Consider the following 20,399-nt stretch of genomic DNA (forward strand, 5'->3'; position numbering starts at 1 on the left):
AATTTCGAATGTTTATGGCGAGGGAATCTGCCTGGCTTGGAGAGCGTGACCATGAATTTTTTTTATATTTCAGGTCAGGAGCTTGAGTTCAATGGTTTCTAAAATTTCTGTTATACTATTAGGGTACATCTGGCGGCGTCAAATATGTCCAGTGTAACGTCGTCCATGAGCAATTCTAAAAATAAGGAAAAATCAAGAGTCTGATTGTTGGTCTTTCGATTGATTGCTCTCAAGAGCACGACAAATATAATAAGCGACCTCTCTTTATTTATGCATTGAACTTGTTATTTTTAGTATTCTGAGATCACCAGGGGACCAAATTGAAAGAGGGCTAAAATACATGCATGAGTGCTCCTATACAACCCCAAAATACATAATTTCTCACTTCCCAACCGCATTTGTTTTCATATTTTTCTTTTCATCACTCACCAACACCATTTTGCTAAAAACTAATAAGCTGAGTGATAGGAATTGTTTGAAAATTTGAAACAATATCTCCATAACCTCGCTTTAAGTCGGTCCAAGCTTACTCGTGTGCAAGCGATAACTTTTCCATCTTCGCTTTTTGACCTTGTCATTAATCCTTTAAACCTAGTTCGTTCGTTTCAAAGGAGAAATACGTCAAAAAATGAACATCAGATTTCATATCATGCACAGAACAAGATGGATGAATTCAATTAATCCAGTTCTCACCAGTTTCAGGTTCCAAAACGATGGTTAACTTTTCACGTCCTTTTTAACGATGTTTTTCTTCGATAGAAATGAAATTAGAAAAAAAGTTGCTCCCCACTTCAAATGAGATTACGATGGTAACTTTTTCAATAACATCACTGATTAGAGATTGATCACCTTTGATTTCAAGGTGCACAAAAACTTCCTCTGTTTCCTTCATTCAAAAGACGATGGAATTAACGGACTTAGAAATATCCTATCCAACCACCACAAATCAGAGCAAGTGCACTGTAAATCAAAGTCTTCAACAGGCACACGAAAACTGCTCTTGCATGCATGAATGATGATTTCTCACGTCATTAGCATTCTTTAATCCCTAGTTTTGAGCCATCCGTGCATGCAGAGAACCAAGTTCCAAAATGTTAACTCCACTTGAACATATGGAACACAAAGAGGAGGAGAGAAGAGTCATGTGATGAAAGCTAGTCATTGAAGAGGAGACGAAAAAAATGCCACGTAATAATTCTGTTTTAGCCTGTCATGTCTTTGTCAAAAAAATTGACACGGAGGAACATTTTCCCTAGCAGAGAACCACCAGGTTTCTGGCTGGGAGTAAAGGGGACTTTCCTGTTGTCAGTTTGGAACAGATTAGCGAGGGCTGATTATACGTTTCCACTCCCGATGGGGATAATCATGGCTCATGGACGATCGATTTAGACTCAAAAGCACATTCATAATAGGAGTTCGCCTATTGCCGCATCACGCCAATTGAAGGATTTACTCTAGTGCTAAACCTATTTTTTCAGTTTGGGTTAATGGATAGTCGAGGCTGTAATTGAAACGTCACGCATCAAAGCAGAAGAAAAACTTTCCTGCTCGGTTATTAGGAAATATGACAATTGGATCATGGCAAGATTAACGTCGCTCATCTGATAAAAATGCCATCATAGCTAGACAGGTGGTTTTTTCAATGTTCCCTCAGCAAAAATACGGCTTGGTTCCAACTGCAGTAAGCTAAATGTTCGTGTCAGATTGAGTGCAGAGGACTGACAACCCTTGTCCAATCGTATTCTCGAGATCACAATAGACCCAAATTCTCTCTCTCAAGGTTGATAAAGACGTGAAAATGCCTACCAGACTGCTGTGGCACATGTATCAAAAATAATCCCTCAAGTCATTGTCACAGGCAACTTAGGAAGTCGCCCTCTTCTTGCGAGGTGATGGAAATAGGAACTTACTTAATGAACACATAATTATTCGATTCATTTTATGAAAAGTGGTTTGCACGAAGATATTTTTTCCTTTCTCTAACGGATAGAAATCGAATTGTTATAAATGAATACAATCATTTCGCAGCCTCATACAGGCCTGTGTGTTCAAAATGAACCACTTTTTTATGTTGCTTTGAATGCACATACTGTAAAGTGAATAATTTGCTTTACAAGGGTGCAGAATCTAATTGAATCAATAATTAGTGCTTTGAGCAACAAATTTTACTCAATCTAGCCCTCAGTAGCGGCGATCACCAACTTTAACTTATTCTTGATAAAGCTTGGCTCTGAGCTGGCTAAGACATCATCAATGACAGGCTTGAAATGAATGCCAAACAGCTTGCCCTTCAAACACCTAAAGACTGTTTTGTCGAGTGATTAATTATGTGGGCCATGTGGTGGCCATGAAAGGTTATACCAGTAAGGTTATACCATCTTAATTGGAGTGTGGCAGCTTACGCCATCTTGTTGCCACACTCATGCTTCTTCATAGGTGCTTTGAGCCCAGGGAAACACCTTGCAGTAGGTGTTGGCACTGAGCCTTTCACCGTTTTCCAAGAACACAGGGTTGCACTTTTGCCCGTCACAGTCATTGACCTGAAACTTGACATAGTGATGGTCCTTCCCAAAATGGATGAGGTTATTGTCTTGGGCACCTAGGGGTTCTGCCGAGTAGAATCTGGTATTGATGGCCACCATTTCTCCAAAGCTGAATGGTGTCTCAACTGAAAACAAAATCTTGACATCTTGAGACTTTCTCAGTTTGTTCAAGAGAATTTGGGACTGTTCCACACGTTTGACAGTCAGTAGACTTTAAAGTTTGTTGAGAGGTCCTCGTGAACACGCATAAGTTTAAGGCTTCTATCACAATCCGGTCCATGGTCCTCCTTGGGATGTTGAACTCTTTGGAAAGACCACTGACGGTGATCTTGTCCCTCTTGTCGTCAATGCTGGATTTAATGGCCTCTAATGCCTCCTCTGATTGTCAAGGTCTTAAACTGGATCATATGGCAGCCTTTGGGGTCCCTTGAGTGACCACGTAGTAGACGTAGTGTTTCCTTCAATCTTGAATGGCTTACAGCATTGCTTATTGATTGAACCACTCATACGTCAGATTTGGTTACGAAATTTCAAACCACCACAATCTCTAAGTTACCGTTGGCATTAGCCTATTGTTTTCACCAAAACGTACGATACGAGTGAGGGATGAGCCACAATTTTAATAAAAAAACGCGACACACACAAAGCTATTTTGATATTTAGTGGTGGCGAAAGGTCCGATTCGAGTCCGAGTGCAATCGAACCTTTTACTCGAATTTGGAGAAATTGTCCAAGTTCGAGTCTTTAAGACAGGACTCGAGTCTGAACGCGACGTAACAGATTGACATTTGTCACCAGATTACCACAGAACTCGGGTCTTGCTTCTTCATGAATTGACCATGTAAGAAAAAATACCCTTTGAAATCCCATTGCATTAGTCTTGTTTGGTTTAGGAGAATCGGCTTAGTTTTTATTTCGGTTGTTTTTAGGGGCTCAAGTCAATTGTCGGACTTGCCCCAGCACTTTTTTATTCATCATGCTCAAACATCGCCGAATGCAATGAAACGCGTTATGTAGACGGAACCAAAAACAAAGTCGCCTGCTTCTGCTTTTCATCAATCAGGGTTTTAGTGTGATGGTGATGATGAAAGAACTGTCTGGCAAGCTGCTTTGGCATACTGCCAATCGATGTATTAATAGCTTAATTTAGACCCTGAAGGGCATTTTTTGTGATATATCGCTGGGAGTACCATTTCTCCCACCAGAACTTATAGAACCAAAACCCTTTCCTATGAAGTAAGGCTCAAAGAGTAAGGATTCAGAAAGAGAATTTCGAAACGAGAAAGTACGCTTAACAACTTATGGTTTATACATACTGGTACAATCAATGCATGACCAACAACTATTCGTTGAGACACTTGCAACAAGGACGTATAATGGCTGTTTGATACCGCCAACTCCCATGAAACTGTACTAGGAAAAACATAAAGTAACGAGTTATTGGAGGCTTTTTTAAAACCAACATTTCAGCGAAACTTGATTTATCTTCTCTCGAGGAATAGCGGCTATTGTTTGACGTGAATGGAAGGAAAAGCTATTGAGTAACGATTCAATTAAAGCAATTTGACATCCACATTCATTCATGACAATCAAGCACGATTCTACAATCCGTACAAGTACGTACTGCATGTCAGGCGTTATCAGAACCCACAAAAGCTTGACTTTTTTTTAGATTCTTTCCATCCACATAGCCCTTGTGATAGCTTGATACTTTCTTATAGATCATACACGCTAAAGTGTCGGAATCCTTCATTATGTTCGGATCTATTCACGATTGTTGGTCCGCCCTCAGATGAGGCTAGTCACTGCACTAAAAACCCGTATTTGTGATATCTAACTGTGTGCATATAAAATCCATCAAATATGAAAACAGACAGACATACACACGCGCACAAGCTAAAATGATCGAGGCCATAATTTTTCCGTTATCGTTTCAGACTTCGTTCGTCATCTACTCAATTCCACGCAGAGTAAGATGTACATGGACCAAGTGGACTGGACATCAGTGGCTCATCTACGGAACGATTCGGCTTTGGACAATACGCCCATTGGCTTGGTGGCGATGACTCACAAAAACTTCACCAATATCATCGACTCCGTTCTGGCTCGCAATCCAAATACGACATTTCATTACTTCGAGGAAACCATCGCGGATATGAAAGAAAAACTCAATTATCATCAACAGCCATGTCCGAACTCATCAGGAGCCACATTGGAAGAGCAGTCCGTGGCTCTTTCGATTGAGTTCATCTTCGGAGTAATCCTCCAAGCTATGGTGGGCGGGTTTGGCGTGGTGGGCAACATTTGTGCCATTTCAGTGATCCTCAAAAGTAGCAAACTGAGGAGCGTCTTCAATTATATTTTGGTGTGCAGCCTTCTCATTCACACAAGCTTCATTTTGTCGGCCCTGACCATCGAAGTCTACAAAAAAGTGGGCGGAAAGACCTTTGGTGAGATCTTCTGTCACTTCTTGTACGCGTTTCGACCCATGCTTCTGCACTCATCCACGTTTCTGACCGTCTTGATGGCTCGAGAAAGGCTGCGAGCAATTCAAGACCCTGTATCCTATAGGAATGACTGCTTGTCTCGAAGTGAATGGGTCAAGCCAATTGTCTATTCTATCAACAGTCTTATAGTGGCTGGGATATTCGTGATTCCCTTGTTTTGGGAATCCAAAGTGGAAGTGGTCAGAGCAATTCGACATGTGTCTTGGAACGCCACTCATGACGTCGAGGTAAGATCCCAGGAATGCACATTGTCTCATTGTCCATCCACTCTATCAATTTATTCTCCTGCAATTTCCTTCACCCTCTCCTTACAACAAAACTAGGTTTGCAAGTAACACCACAATGCATCAATTCAATGCATTGTTCTCACACCTTCGCGGTTTAATACAAGTCGAGAAAGGTCTTATGAAATTAGGCTGTTTGCTTTGAACGCGAGCTCCGATATGATTATCCTGTAGCCAAAGTTTTCGACGTTATTGTGGGGTTTCGACAATGAGACAACTGTCTATTTCGAGATAAAGTAGAATTGGTCCGGTTTTGGGAAATAACGAAGCTTGACGTTGATCTAATCATCAACTACGTTACAGATGAAAAAGAGAAAGGAAGAAAGGCCAGAACCTCTATTCATTTGAGATGGATCCATCCATTGCATAGGAAAATGACAAAAATACATGTTCGATTTGTATCCGAGAAAGAGAGAGGCAGACCTTTTCTTGACAATAAATAGGCTAGAAATCGAATAATAGAATAAAAAATGTAGGTACTATTTTTGTTATCGTGCAACAAAATGAAATAGAAATGATATAAATTTGGTGTACGGAAGGCTTTAAACTGAGTGGGTTGACGTTTCATCGTTGTGAGACCATAAGGCAAATAATTGTATTGGTTAGTGCCACCCACTAGTTTAGTCTTCCTCAATAAGAGACGGCCGGGTAAAAGCGTTCCTCGAACCGAACATTCGTGCTTTGTTCTGCTAATCGCTACTAATTGAATAGACCTATATCCTCTATCCTCTCTTTGGTTCCAGGAATCATCAATCGGGTACCAAATTGCCGTCACTCCTTTCCGCATGGATCATCGTTACATTTTGTGGTACAAGAACATTGCCACCTTCTTGGTAACTCTGTTCGTCCCTCTAACCTTGCTCATCTACTATAATGTGAATACGTATTTGGGGATCCGGGCGCGGAGCCTCAGAAGGGTGACCACTGTCAACAACGAGATCATAAAGCGCGAGGAGGAGTTCAAGGCCCGGATTCTTTTTGTAATCATCATCATATTCTTCTTGTGCAATAGCCTACGGTTTGTCATTAACTTCGAGGAGTGTTTGGCTCAACGAGATTACAACTAAGCCGAGAAGCACAATTGTCACATTCATCCGTTCTGGTCCGTGGTGATGAACCACTGTTCCCAATTCCTTATCACGGTGAATGCCAGCCTGGGCTTTGTGATCTATTGTTTCATGTCCAATGATTTTCGAATGGCTTTCAGGCAAGTCGTGGCCAAAGACACTCAGAGTGAGACCTCGCACACGTTGCAAGACGAGTGTCAAATGTGACAGTCATTCCCTCCCCTCCCCACACACTCACACACACACCTTGGTAGTGATGTGATCTAAAAGCTAAACCAAATCCTCGATTCTTCAGGGATCTTTTTCAACAAGCAGTCCCAAAGGAGCTTCGCCGGAAAGTTTTCCCTTTAAGCTCAGGGGCGAGAATTCAAAAGAAGAGTAAAATCTAGAAAAAATATTGATCTATTCTACTATATCACAAAATTTTATCAAATCGTAGTCTTTCCACGTATATTTTGATGTAACTCAGTTGAAGCTATTTGTACCTATGTCAGACGATCATCTGGTCCTATTCTCGCTAAATAAACTTTCATCCACGAGATGGATTCTATTTTTGCCGTTCTCTATAATCAGGAAAGGGGTAAAAGGGTTTTGGCTTTTACTTTGAAGCTGATAAATCAAGCCTCAAGGTCAAAAGATTGTCATATATATCTTTTATGTCCCTGAGTCAAGTCAGTACTTGTTCAGGCATTTAGACAAGCCACATTTTTGTCCTTGTTTTTTCTGCTTCTAATTCCTGGGGTTTAACCGGTCCACAGGAATGATATTCTCCTTTTTCTCCTCATGTTTTAGTCATCTAATATCAGTCTTCAAAATGTTTGGTCATACAATTATTTGAATTTGATGCCCATCCAATACAATATAAGACTGACCTGGGGAATGAAAACAAAAAAAAACGATTCAGCGATATGAATACCTAACACAAGCAACATCGCGTTTTTTGACTTGCTAATGAAGAAGAAATACTCTGTGACTCAAATAATTTGAGAAATGGCACATTGCCATTTCTTGAAATTTCGTAAACTTAGCGCTCTTTTAGAATTTCTTCTAGAATTTCCGAAGAATATTGAACAGTTCTACCCAAAAAAATGTCTTCGCTGATTCGCTGCTAAACTAGGAAGCCTATATCCTTAGCTCAAGAAAACCGCAAAATGGGGATATTTTGTTCATAATGAAAGTTAGATTGCCAGAAACAAACCAAGCATTGAACCAAAGCCACGTTGCAGCGTCATTGTTGGTACACATTACTGCTAGTTTGCATAAGTTGATTTAATTTCCCCTGCTAAAAGATTTCTTGCCTAAGTTTGGCCACACCATTTTTTCCCCAACTGCTTGTGTACAAACCCAAGCTGGGGCAGGTCCCAAGTTGGGGCAGGTACCTACTTGGGCAAGTTAAGCACAGGGCTACTTACCCTGTCAGTGCTTGCTTTATATCAGTACACCTCACAATGAGGACATAAATTCATTCCAGATTGCTTAACAAGCTCGAGAAATTTTGGTATCGTTTTTTTTCACCTCCAAATGAAACATTATGGCATAATTTTGCGAGCATTCATTCAATAGATGTTTTCAAGTTAGCGTCATCAATTTCCTAGGCTATCACCATCTACCGTTCTTACGGCCAGTTTCTTGAAAAGTGACTCTTTTAAACTTAAAAATTTGCCTTAATTTCGAACGAATTTGGCATTCAATTCCATTCAGTGTGATCAAGAAATGATTTAGCTAGCATATATGTTTTCACAAGTTCAAGCATTAGACCTTTGCCGTTGATGCATTTAACAAATGAATGGATTGTTTTTGGATTTATGCACTGATTCAGACAAGAGGGTTCTCAGGGTGAGATAGCCTGAAGAAAAAACGGAGAGCAGACATCCTGCATTCTGTTTTGACTTCCTTCCTCTTTGAACGCCTGGCCTTTCTTGCCTCTTTGGCTTCGACTTGTCACTTCCCGTAACTCAGAGCTTGACTCTTAGATGGCGGGACAATAGCACCATCAGAAGAGCGCCTTCGCGGCCAAATTATCAAGGAGACCGTCCGTATCTGTCTTGTTTAAGTTCGGTGAAGAGACTTTTTATTCAAATTTCCAAAAACACCGGTAGTTTGTTTATCTGGTTGCACCTGAGCCAATTGGCCAAGTGGCTAAGCATACTTCAAACCACTCCAACTCTCAAGGTATAACGAATTTTGAGTTCCTCCAAAGTTATTTTACACTGCTGACATTGGACTTGATGGCCAATATGAATGCTTCACGTTTATTGTGGTTTGCTAAAGAGTGGTCCAAATGATTTTCATGCATTTCTATTTTTTGGTGGGGATTCAACTTTGTCTTAGACATTTTCGAGCTGATTTCAAGACAAAAAAAACCCTGTGCATTTTCAAAAGGTTTCATTTCTGAATCATTTAGGCCATATTTCCGTTTATCAAATATCCCAGCAATATCGTACAGTTCTTCTTCTCATGGTGGACAATGGTATCAATCACATGACAACTGATAATTTACTTTTGGGCATTGTCAATTTTGAATCAAAGAGCTTGAATCCCTGAATGAGTAGCCCAACTTAGGCAAAAAGCCATCCACAAGATTGGTGGCAAAATGTTATAGATTCTGGGGGCTACCCTAAATTTTGTAATAATCGGTGAGCCATTACGGCGCCATTTAAAAAAATACGTATCATTTCCACGGACGTTTACGGCACAACAAACCAAGAACGAGGAACGTCTAAAATTCATTCATAACGTCTCGAGACTAAAGACGTCGTAACATCACTTACAAGAAATTGGGCAATATAGAATGTCGTACCATTTTTTTCAGGATTTTCTGTGGCAATCTAACTCGTTCTAGGTCGAAAAGGATCCCATTATAGGGTTTTCCAGAGCTAACCATAAGGTCTCCGCGGTATTCTTCTTGAAATGCTCAACTCAGTAGTCACAGTCATACGAAACAAGACAGAGACCTTACATAGTATTGCTAAGTCTTCGAGAAGTAAGGTTGCCAAATTGCACCTCGTTCTGGGGAGGTTCAGATATCCAATGATCCTTTAGATTGGAATGTTTTCGGTTCTTTAGGTAAACAAGAGCCTTTACAAGTCCGTGGGTATTCCAATATTCTCAGTTTTTCCCGAGGCCCAACTGTTATGTAGGAATGCAATCGACACCAATTCCACCCATTTGTGCTCCAGATTTCAGTATGGTAAAGATTTAATTTAAAAATAAACATAATTACTTCAGCTTTTTGGCATTTGATGAATGTTTATCGTTCATATTTTAGCAACCAATCCCCTAGAAATTATCTTGAAAAAATATAAAGCATTTCCTGGAGGCACAGTCTTCTTCACATCTTCCTGTTCCATTACATATGGTTTATCCCCTCGACCGAATTACCTCTTGGTCTAACCATGGATTTCAAGAGATGCGGACTGGGAACGGAATTTCAATCGAACAAGAATCTAATTGGTTCAGCCACGGAAATATCTCCTACTTTCTGATTGATACTGCCTTCATCAAATTACCAATCGTATTTCGTCTCGAATGTACTTACTTTCTCTTTTGGTTTGTACGTAGTGCTTGTTTGATGAACAAACAGACATCGGGTGATGAAGTTTTTTTGATCCAGTTTCCTTTTTGTATGATCGTACGTTTGACAATTATGCATGTAATGATTTGGGAAGCCCCCCCCCCTCCAACCCTGCCAAGGATTAGTCAAGCTTTAATGTCCTTGTTCTATAGGTCTGCCACAAAGTACGCCGGCACTTAGAAATACAAATAGTTCTAAAACCATATGAAATACATTCATCAAACTTTTTTATGATGATGTTTGAGCTGTCATCAACCTTTCTCATTAGTAAAATTATACATTTGGCCTCCTTTAGGACGGACAATTTGACTGATACGTTTTGAAACTCCATTCACTGTTGCAAACACAGCTTTAATGGTGATATTTCCCCGGCAGCCTTTAATCCTCTTTCGAGTGCCTCCACCCACATTTTTATATGATCTTTAGGAGCGCTTTTCCTCCAAAAATTTAGTCAATCCAACTTGCCAATTAGAGCCACGGTGGATTGACAAGTACTGAAACTTATCGCCGGCGAGCTTTGTAGCAACCCTGTAGTGAACACGGAAAGTCATTGAATGCCTTTCAACACTCATACCGTCATTGTGGTCTTACACCACCATTTTCAGCGAAAGAGCTAACATATCTAAGCGAAATGAGTCTTTGTAATCTTACCGTCAACATAGTGGGTTTTCCTTGTTTGCAAGAATACGTTTCAATAATGGATTGCTCAAATTCCAGCTGGTTCTATATGTGCTATCTATAATACCAAGCACTCAAACAGCTCATCAATCACCTAACTTGAATTGGTTGAAAAAGCTCTTTTGATTCACACGATGAAACATTTCATAGAATTTTCCTGGTTTCCTGATATCATCTTGGTAATAATGGTTTTCAAGTAGATGCGTCGAACTCGGGAAAATGAGATTGTAAGTTTTGATCTCATTTCTTAAGATCTCTCTCATATTGCCATAGAACTTTCGTCAAAATAGCCGACAAAAACATACCAATGATTATTTGTACTAATGAATAACAACGATGGAAAGGCTGTTTACATACACCGCAAGACATGCTCCAACAATGGGTCGACCGTAATTTCATTACTGTCTTTCCGCTCTACGTTTTTTCTCTTACGAAAGTTTTTGATCTCCAATGAGTAGTGTACTCTGCGTAAATGTGTACTCAGTTGTGTGTGCTTCGTGTGATGTTTTTTCCCGGGAAGTGACGTCGCTGATGTATGCATACATGGTGAGAACCCAAGAATGGTAGTTTTAGATCTCCCATTTCATACGACGTCCCACCGGAGAACATACTAGCTTTGATCCTTTTGAAACTGGCCGGACTTTTGGGTTCTATAAACTTGGGAAACGGTTTAAAAAGTACATTTTAGCCTGAAATGCTCAATAGTAAATGCAGGCACAAGGTTGGAAACCACAAATGTCCTGTTAAGCAAGAAGTTATCTTGCCTTGATAAAACAACTTTTATTTTTTTGATTTATTTTTTCACGGGGTTTCAAACCGCTACAGGGAATGTAATGCCCAGAACTATAAAAATGAAAGGTTATGATGCGTCTATATATTACCTTTAAATCTTTATATGTTATTTGGTCTATCAACGAATTTGAGTTTGCAGACCATTGTCTCAAGTTAACAAGCCCGTTGATTATTGTAAAGTACTTCACACTATTAGTAAAACATTGAATTTTGTTAGTGCCCCTCTTCCCGAACAATGGACCATGGAAATATAGATTTAGCAAGACCTGAAAATAATGGAAATCAAACCACAAGAAGAACAGAACTCCATGTACGTACATGCAACTGAAGTTTGGGGTTTGTTCGCTTTCTGAAACCCCAAATGTCATGCCTTTCACCCAGGACCCACTTTGGCTTGTTCGATTTTCACGCAATAAGTACGTGTAGAATCATCTATTAACCTTCCAATGTCTGTCATGTTTCTATTGTTTGTAATAGTATTTTGGCAAACTTCCTTCAAGTTCTGAAAAAAAATCGGCGAGTGTATAATCGAAAGCACTTGGTAAAGAATAAACCTAGACATTTCTTTGAACCAACCAACAAAAAGACCGCACTGTGTGTGCGATGGGGATTGAATTTGAACACATTTACACATAATTTTCGAAAAAAGTTCCCAATTCAGTGCGGTAGTGGGTTGACTGCTTTGGTTAAAATCAAGCTTTCAACATCATGCCGCTTCCACTTGAAACCGCTGAAATAAAGGAAAGTAAGGAAAACGTGTGTCAAATGTATGTTCATGGATACAAGGGGCCACAAGCAATGGTAAAAAAGTGAATTGGCGCGACACAGCCAACAAACTACCAAAATGTACTCAAGAGGTGATGTAAACAATGCCTGAAGTGACTTTTCTGTACCAAAACTTGTAGTATAACCCAACATCACGTAACAATATGGAGAGGTTCAAGTAGGATTTTATTGTTTATTGCATAGATATTGGGGGTTTGTGAAACAATTGTAAAATGCCAACGAGAGTTTTCTACGTTTCTTCCCGATCGAAAGGAGTTTCAGGCAATTTCTTTCGTTCGTTTTGTAAAAAGGCGGAAAAAATTAGTAAACAAATTAACTCTTTTAATTCCGTAGACTTTTCATTGAATAAAAAGTTTTTTAGCTCTCCAATAACAACACTTTATTGTTTTTCTAGGCTAGCTATCTGGTCATCCTGAAAATGACAGGAAGCTGAACTTTAATTTTTAGGTTGGAAGAAACCCTTTACAATCTGACCATAGAAAAAGAAACATGAAAGGGTAAGAATCGAGTTTGCTGTGTTTATTTATTACAGTTGAATCGGTAACTGGAACAATGCACCTCCAGCCGATTGAAAATAACGCCTCTACAATTAGAAACCATACCCTATCAGCCGTTCAGCTGCCACCCATTTGCTCTGAAAACAAGTCCATTTGGCTACCTCGCATCGCGCTCTATAGGCCTTGCTTCCTCTATGGTTTGACCTTTTTCTGAAAAACGTGAACTTCTTAACTGTTACTGGAGTTCTTACAGAAAGTAAAATGCGGACCTAATTTTTGCAATTGCTTGGTCTGAAACAAAATTATCAATGCACCTAAATTAGAATTTTAAAAATCCACGTTTACACTCTACCGATATATACGAATATACGCTCCCGGTCTGGATTACTTCTCCAATTTCACAAAACGCTTGGGGTTCTGCAGATTCGGTGTTTCCTAAATACCTCAAACGGTACCTTGGCATTCCCCTCCATTGCAACAGCTCCATAATTTACTTCCTCGTTTCAAACTATACTCTTCGATCCTGGCTTTAAAATACTAAAATATTAAAGTTTGGCAGAGGGCTTTCAGGTCTCTAACTTACACTCTTCGATCAGCCAACTATTGTGACATCTGGGGTTGTCACAATTGGGGATTGTGATTGGGGTTATTATTTAATGAAATTACGTTATATTTTCTATTTTTTTAAATTTGGGTTATATTTGGTATGCATCGTTGGTAAACGTTCTTCAGTAATGATCGTTATAGGATAAAATGTTATGCGGGAAAACAGTAAACATGAATCCTATTTCAATATTTCATCAAAAAATATATGCCAATAGCAAAGAAATGAGAATACTATTATACTAGACTTCACAAAGGATCAATGAATGAGCAAAATAATATGTAGGTTTTTGGAAACATAGTAATTTGCAAATGTGGGTAAAAATAGATATTGGCCACTCTTTTAGCATTATTAAAAGTTACACCTTTACCAATCATGGAGTAACCACCATTTCAATACATTCCATTCTGCAAAGAGTACCGAGAAAGGCAAAACTGACATTAAGAACATCGTTATTGAAACCCAGTTTTGAATGACATTTTTAAAGCAAAATAGACTCTGAACGCGTCAGATGTCACTACATGGATTTTTTGAGGCATCAATTACTTCACACTATTGATTAAATCCGTTGTGAGCCATAGAAGTGTTAGAATTGAGGCTACCGTGTTTTGACTCACTGAAATTTGTAGTAACATCGTCTTTCAAATCGTTTTGTTAGACTACTTGTTCATGGCCCGCCCACTCTTGAGCTGACCCAGCAACCATTCATTGCCATTTCAACATTATGGCCAACACGACACATCCACCCTGACCCTTGGTCACAGCCATCCAAGATATCGAAGATATCGAACCCACGTTTGAATACCCGAAGTTACAAAATTCAGATAGGACTCAAAACCGCAGAAAAAGACCAAAAGGATCGTTTATCCACTCCATAACATTTTAAGGGAAACCTAATGTGTCATTTCTTAATGTTCTGGGATTACTTTCCTCGTGAACACCTAGCCATACTATCCGCTTCAATCCTGATTCTGATTCAATCCATGACAGGGTGTGGTCGAAGCAGATTTTCGTCTTTCAGTATAAGGGTCCACTCATTTATCTTTCCCTGACTTGCACAATCTGGATGGAGACAACAACCTCATGTATGCCGTCGGGCCATGGGAAGACAAACACCCTGGAAAAGCCTGATATGGATTCATTCAAACGAAGAAAGAGGTGGACCAACATGACGAAATGGTTTCCCAAGATGAGATTGTCATTCGCATTTGGGAGCAAAGTAATTGCAAGCATCTGTCTGCCTGTCTGCCTAGTTGAGAGTATAAGTAAGGAATGTCAGATATTTCTTTTCTTGTAAGTTTACTTACATATACGAATCTGGGGCATGTTTGCTTTTGGATCACCTTTGAAGATATTCATTTCAAATGCCATTGAGGTACTCAAACCGTCTAACAAACTCATAGGATACATGAATTAGTGCACGAGTTAGGGCCCGACCTCACTTTGCATTCATTGAATTGTGTCTAAACTTGGACCAATTCAAATTGTAGTTTGGCTTTGACTTCGCCTCAATTCTTCCTAAATCTTGCGGTGTCATCCAATCAAAAGGAGAAGAGCTTTTGTAGCGTACCTCCCGAAGGTGGGAATTCAAATGTAATTGAAGTTGTCTGTACTTGTTAAGGAAACATCTTTAGTGTGTGAAAAGAGTCAAGCTGTACTTGATAAAGTTCGTCGAAGGATAAAAAGCGATTCGGTTTTTCTGTGGCTTCCTACTGGGAATGAAATACCGCGAAATGCTTGAAATTAAGCCTGATTGAAGAGGGGCGAAATAAATTCTCTGTCCGGCGTTCCGTTGCGCATTAAGTCAATGTTTTTTCCCAAGATTAATCAGATTTGAGTTCAAGGAACTCACATGCCAAATTTCGGCAAAATCCGGGCTTTCGTTGAAGAGGAACAGACTTTTCAAGTTGGTATTGTCTTTTTGTACAAGCACAAGTCAATCGAAGAAAAATTGACATCACAATCGGGACTTAGGTTCCTATCTCGAAACAATGATTGTACAGTACTACGTCCTAAATTAACCTCAGTTCTATAAAGATTATTCAATTGCTTGAAAAGTTCGCACCAGTTGTAAGCTGCCACTTGCCATACGAAAAAACTGGTGGTAAAGTAAGCTCATGGCTCAAACCGGAAATTTCGAAATTTCGTGCTTCTTCATGCATGTATTCCGTCATCGTTAACTAATTTGCGTTTTGAAAGCAGAAGGAACTCAAGGAAGTCTGACCATACTGCACGATTGTCTGTGGTTTGAAAAGGGCATGTACGTCTTGGTCTCTGGGAATGGCAGGCCATAATTCGTCGTTCGCATCGGAAAGACACTCGATCACGGTTGAGGCGATTTTCCGACGAATGTGGTGGCTTTGACTTGGAAGCACCAAGTCATCAGTCAGAAAGTGACGATGGCACAGATTTGAGTGGAAAGAGGGAGGGCAGCGAACATTGCGATGAAGATGACCCAAGACCAATGATGATGACCACTGATGAAGGACTACCTTCCACTCTGAGAATCAACAACTCAGTCCGCTCGAATTCCTCGTTTTGATTAACTCAAGAATGATTGACTTCAAAACATGATGACTAGAGATAGGCAAAAAGAGTGCTATCTGTTTTATGTCCTAAAACAAGTTTAGTTGCATGTGAAGCATGTTTCATGCAAATTTTGGCTTTGGATGGATGCGGAAAAAAGGTTGGCCATATTTTTGCGACAAATGGACAAAGTTGTAGCTGAATGTCTCAATGGCAGCGCAAATAAGATGAGCATTTTCTTCACAGATGATATTAGTCTAAACCCCGCAGCGGGAGGCTCCGAGTAAGAGATAAGTATTTGATTTGATTCTCCTCCCTGACTTTTCTCAACAAAACTTTTAGATGCTTACACCACCCATAGACAAAGTATTGAACAATAGTATTAGCTGGATTCTTGGATACGGTCGTCTCCTCTCCTCTCATCTCACCCGTCCCATCAAAGTGGCCGAAAAACCTTATCAGATGTTGAGAGAAGTACCCAAATTTATCTTTTCCAGTTTTCTACCTCGTAAAATTATAATGAGCAATTTTGATCTGATTGATTCATTGTATTCTGCCTCTGGTTAAACGCCCATATGCCTAAAAGCTACCAGGATTTGTTTGGATATTTCTGTCAACCCTCAAAGACTTTTCAACCACTGTGGATGTCGTCTCACTGGTGAGACAACAGAGGTAAGCTGATCATCCAAGAATCCAGCTATTGTCTATTGGAAGAAATTAATAGTGCGATGTCCAACTTTGCCTGCCCGGAAAGGCTTAGCCTAATGCTGGGGTGAGTCGGACCGTACGAGTCCCCTGATTTTTTGACTTTTTGCCGAACTCGCCTCAGCACTAGCTCAGCCCTACAACTGAAACACGAACACCCGCCAAATAAAAAGACGTGTAAAAACCATTGGGTTTGTGATCAAAGTGGGCTGATGGCAAGTTGTTGTCCAATTCTAATAGCTAGTGCTGGGGCGAGTCCAGACTCGAGTCTTTTACTCAATTTTGAGGATATTGGCAGGAGTCGAGACTTTTACAAAGGATTTGAGTCCGATTTGTCGCAAAAAAAAATCATTTTTGGCTTTTGAATTTCGGACTCGGCGAGTGCAATAAATAGTAAAAAATCAAAGGACTTGTTCAAGTCTGAGTTTTGCTGGATTCGCCCCACCACTACTATTTACTGAGTCACTTGCTCCTTTTGTTGCTCTCAAAATTGTTCTCAATGTCCGCGGTCATTATTCATTCTTTACACTTATCATCCATTCCTCCAATTTTTACTTCAATTTTAGAATCAGAGTAATTCTGGCCATGTTTTATGCATATTTTGACCTAATTTAACGTACATTTTAGGTTTTACATCATCCTTTTCTGCATATTTTTCGTTTTAGGATCTGTTTTTTGCCCATTTTCGTCTTAGGACATTTTTTACATATTTTGATTTGTTTTGGTAGATATATTAGAGCATAAAACAAGATTTTAAAGGCATATTCTGGCCGTTGCTATTGATAACCAACATAACGACGAGCTAGTTGTCCTCTTCATGCCGGTAGAACGTGATTGAGTGAGGGAGGGCTATAGACGCCTTACGTTGCACGATATATCTTTTATGTTCTGCATCTCAGAGGGCGCTTTGTCACTCATTTTTTTACAACTTAACGGAAAACAATGACCTCTTTTTTCTTGTGAGAAGTAAAGATATTTCAACCCTTTTGCGGCATGATGTGATTCAATGAAACCGACGATTTTGGGGAAAATTGAACGGTTTGGTCAAGTTTTGGCAGAATTTAAAAGAACTACATTCCAAACGAAATTTTCCCGAAAAAACTTAAGCATGAAACAAATACATTTATTTTGTTGTGCAATGTTTCCATTTTCTAGCGAGCCTCTTTATTTTGACCATCTCTTCTAAAGAATGAATGTTTTCGTTGCACTGTTAAGTAAAAAGTATATTTTTCTTTGAATTATGCCGTAATTTTTTTGTACACAACTGACTTGGATTCTCATGCAATGATGACAATGATTTTATGACTTAAGGACGCTTCAAAATGCTAACCTCACTTAGAAATTCAAATTTTCGTTGGTTTCAAGGTAAGACTTAAACCGAAGAGCAAGAGGTTCGTGAAAAATAAAAATAAAACAGTCTTTGCCTTGAAACCCATCAAAGTATTTGATTAACCAAACAAATTTCAACTTTTTTTCACCTTTTTCTAAGTCATTTTTAACGTTTTCGGAACTTACTTCGGCTGATTTTAATACCTTAAAATTAAATTGTTTTGACAAAAATCATGAATTATTTTCCGACTCCACATCATAACACTTACTCTTCAGATGTCAGCATTACTTTTCCTGGACGAACCTTCTGTGGTCCAGACCCCAAATCGTCATTAAGAAAAGTCAGTATGGCAATAGGTGTTGGAAACATACCAGAGGTCAGTGTCTTGTTGGAAAAGTAGACCGCTATGGTTCTCAACTCTATACCATTGGTTAAGTGTAATATCCCTCTCCTTGCCTAAAGTCCTCCAGAACCCCATCATGGTTCTCATAACTAGTTGGATTGGTTTCTTCTATTGCAGTGTTGATGAGAAGATGCCTTTGGAGTCTTGAGACCTACATAAATAGATTATTACAGAAAATAATGACCAAAAAGACTGGTAACCAGTAAAATGTTGACTTATTTTGTTATTGAGCATTGCAAAGTGATATTGCAAGGTGCAGCAATGCATCAAATATCATGAGCAAAAAGACACATTCAAAAGTAGAAGCAACAAGGTACAGTTTTTATTTTTATTTTGACCATTTAGTGGCCAGCAAGAAGCCAACAAGAATATTTGCAACCAATTTATTTTTTTTGAGGTTTCATCAAAGAAAGGTTGTGCAAAATATAGATAATTGAGTAATCGCACACAATCAAAAACATTGAAAATCATTCAATATCAATGTTTATTCTTCAGAAAAAACCGTGAAGAATTCAACAAAGCTAACGTTCAGAACTATACAAATAGTAGAAATAAACTGGAATGGTAAGAAAGAATGCATTTATTTGTTTTGAGCGCCCTGGTTACAAAGTCTTCATTCACAATATTTAAGATGGACATTCGTTCGACGTAAAATGGAGGCAAACTTTTAGGTCTCAAGAATTTAATTTTTATTCTGTTCCCAGAGCACTTTGGGTCCAATTTCAGACGGAGAGATTTAACTGTTTTGTTACTCAAACTTCAAGGATCAGTTACTGGCGCTTATGAAAGATGCTTTTGAGCATCCCAATACATTTTGAATGATTTGAATTATACAAAAAAGGCAAATACAAGGTGTGCTCACACCTTAAAAGCAACCAAGTTCATAAATTGAAGAAATCAACTATATTAACAACAATGTCATACCATATTCTCAATGTCTTAGAATGAAATGCATCGAATCAATATTCATGAAATTACCAGATCGAAAGCCATAATAGTGTAGCGAGCACGATATAGAAATAACCAATTGAATTATGAAAACCCAAAACTCATCCATTGTAACGCCATCTAATGAAGGAGATTGAGGTTACATATAAGAATATTCTAACGATATGTCATTGGTTGCCTCCATAATAGCTAGCTAGTCTATTCACTGGATCATGACAACAACTTGAACGTTAGATGGACAACGGAGAACAAAATGATCTCAGTCGTTGCGATTCGCATTGCAATTGGTTAATGACACATGCTCTTCAGGTTGAGCACTTCTATTCTATGAAGATAATTCCAATGACTTTCTTTGGCCACTGTTTAGGCTTTGTGTACATTGGCTTTGTCAACAGAGCATGACATTCAAATCACGGTCTGTACATTGTTGGGGATAAAAATAGCTATTCAGAAGCAAGAGAATTCGATCCTAAGATGTCAGGTTTTATCAAAAATGATGTGTTTTATATGAGAAAGGTTCTTTACTTGTGCAAATTACGCCAAAGAATTTGGTAAGATTTGAGTTGCAACTGAAGTGAAACTAAATGTTCATGATTTTCCAGTGACAAAAATGGCCATCCTCAAAGAATCCACAATATTATCGATCACGCACATAATTGACCTAAATCAAAAAGCAATATAACCAATAGCTGTTAACAGAGCCAATTTAAAAATGTTGAATTTGGATGAAACAAAATTCCTGACATCAGGAAATATTTTCAGTTTGGTGCCAAATTAGTTGCAAAAGCCCTATTACCGGTCAAAAATGTGCCATTAGTCATGATGGCAGGTTATTAAGTTCCTTTGTAACAGAGCCAGAGGGCAGCTCTTTCGGTCTGATTGTCATCTGATGATGGTGTCTTAAAGAAGGGACATTACCGCTCCGTTCTCGAAGCCATCATTAAGTTAGACCTCACCCTCCAAAGTGCTTAAAATGCTGTTAGTTTGCCTTCAACTACGCTAGCCAGACTTTTTAAGGTGTTATTTTGATGTCAGCAAATTCAAGTAAAAAAAGTGAGACACATACCATGTTGTTCGGTTGCGAATACATTTCAAAAATGTGGATTCACGATCATTCTTTACATTATCATTCATTTAGCCACATATTTCATTTCA

At 39.0% G+C, this 20,399-nt stretch overlaps 1 protein-coding gene across 1 annotated transcript in view; it reads left to right on the plus strand.

Annotated features, from left to right (window-relative positions):
- Positions 1-6,930, plus strand: part of LOC131885040 (trace amine-associated receptor 7b-like) — a 12,970-nt gene extending 6,040 nt beyond the window's left edge. The window contains exons 2-3 of the mRNA XM_059233350.1: positions 4,481-5,277; positions 6,078-6,930. Of these exons, the coding sequence (XP_059089333.1) occupies positions 4,481-5,277; positions 6,078-6,401 (1,121 nt within the window). The 3' untranslated portion in view covers positions 6,402-6,930. The remainder of the gene's footprint in view (positions 1-4,480; positions 5,278-6,077) is intronic.
- The last annotated feature ends 13,469 nt before the right edge of the window (positions 6,931-20,399 follow it).

Source organism: Tigriopus californicus, chromosome 1 (assembly GCF_007210705.1).
Source record: "Tigriopus californicus strain San Diego chromosome 1, Tcal_SD_v2.1, whole genome shotgun sequence".
Classification (NCBI taxonomy): domain Eukaryota; kingdom Metazoa; phylum Arthropoda; class Copepoda; order Harpacticoida; family Harpacticidae; genus Tigriopus; species Tigriopus californicus.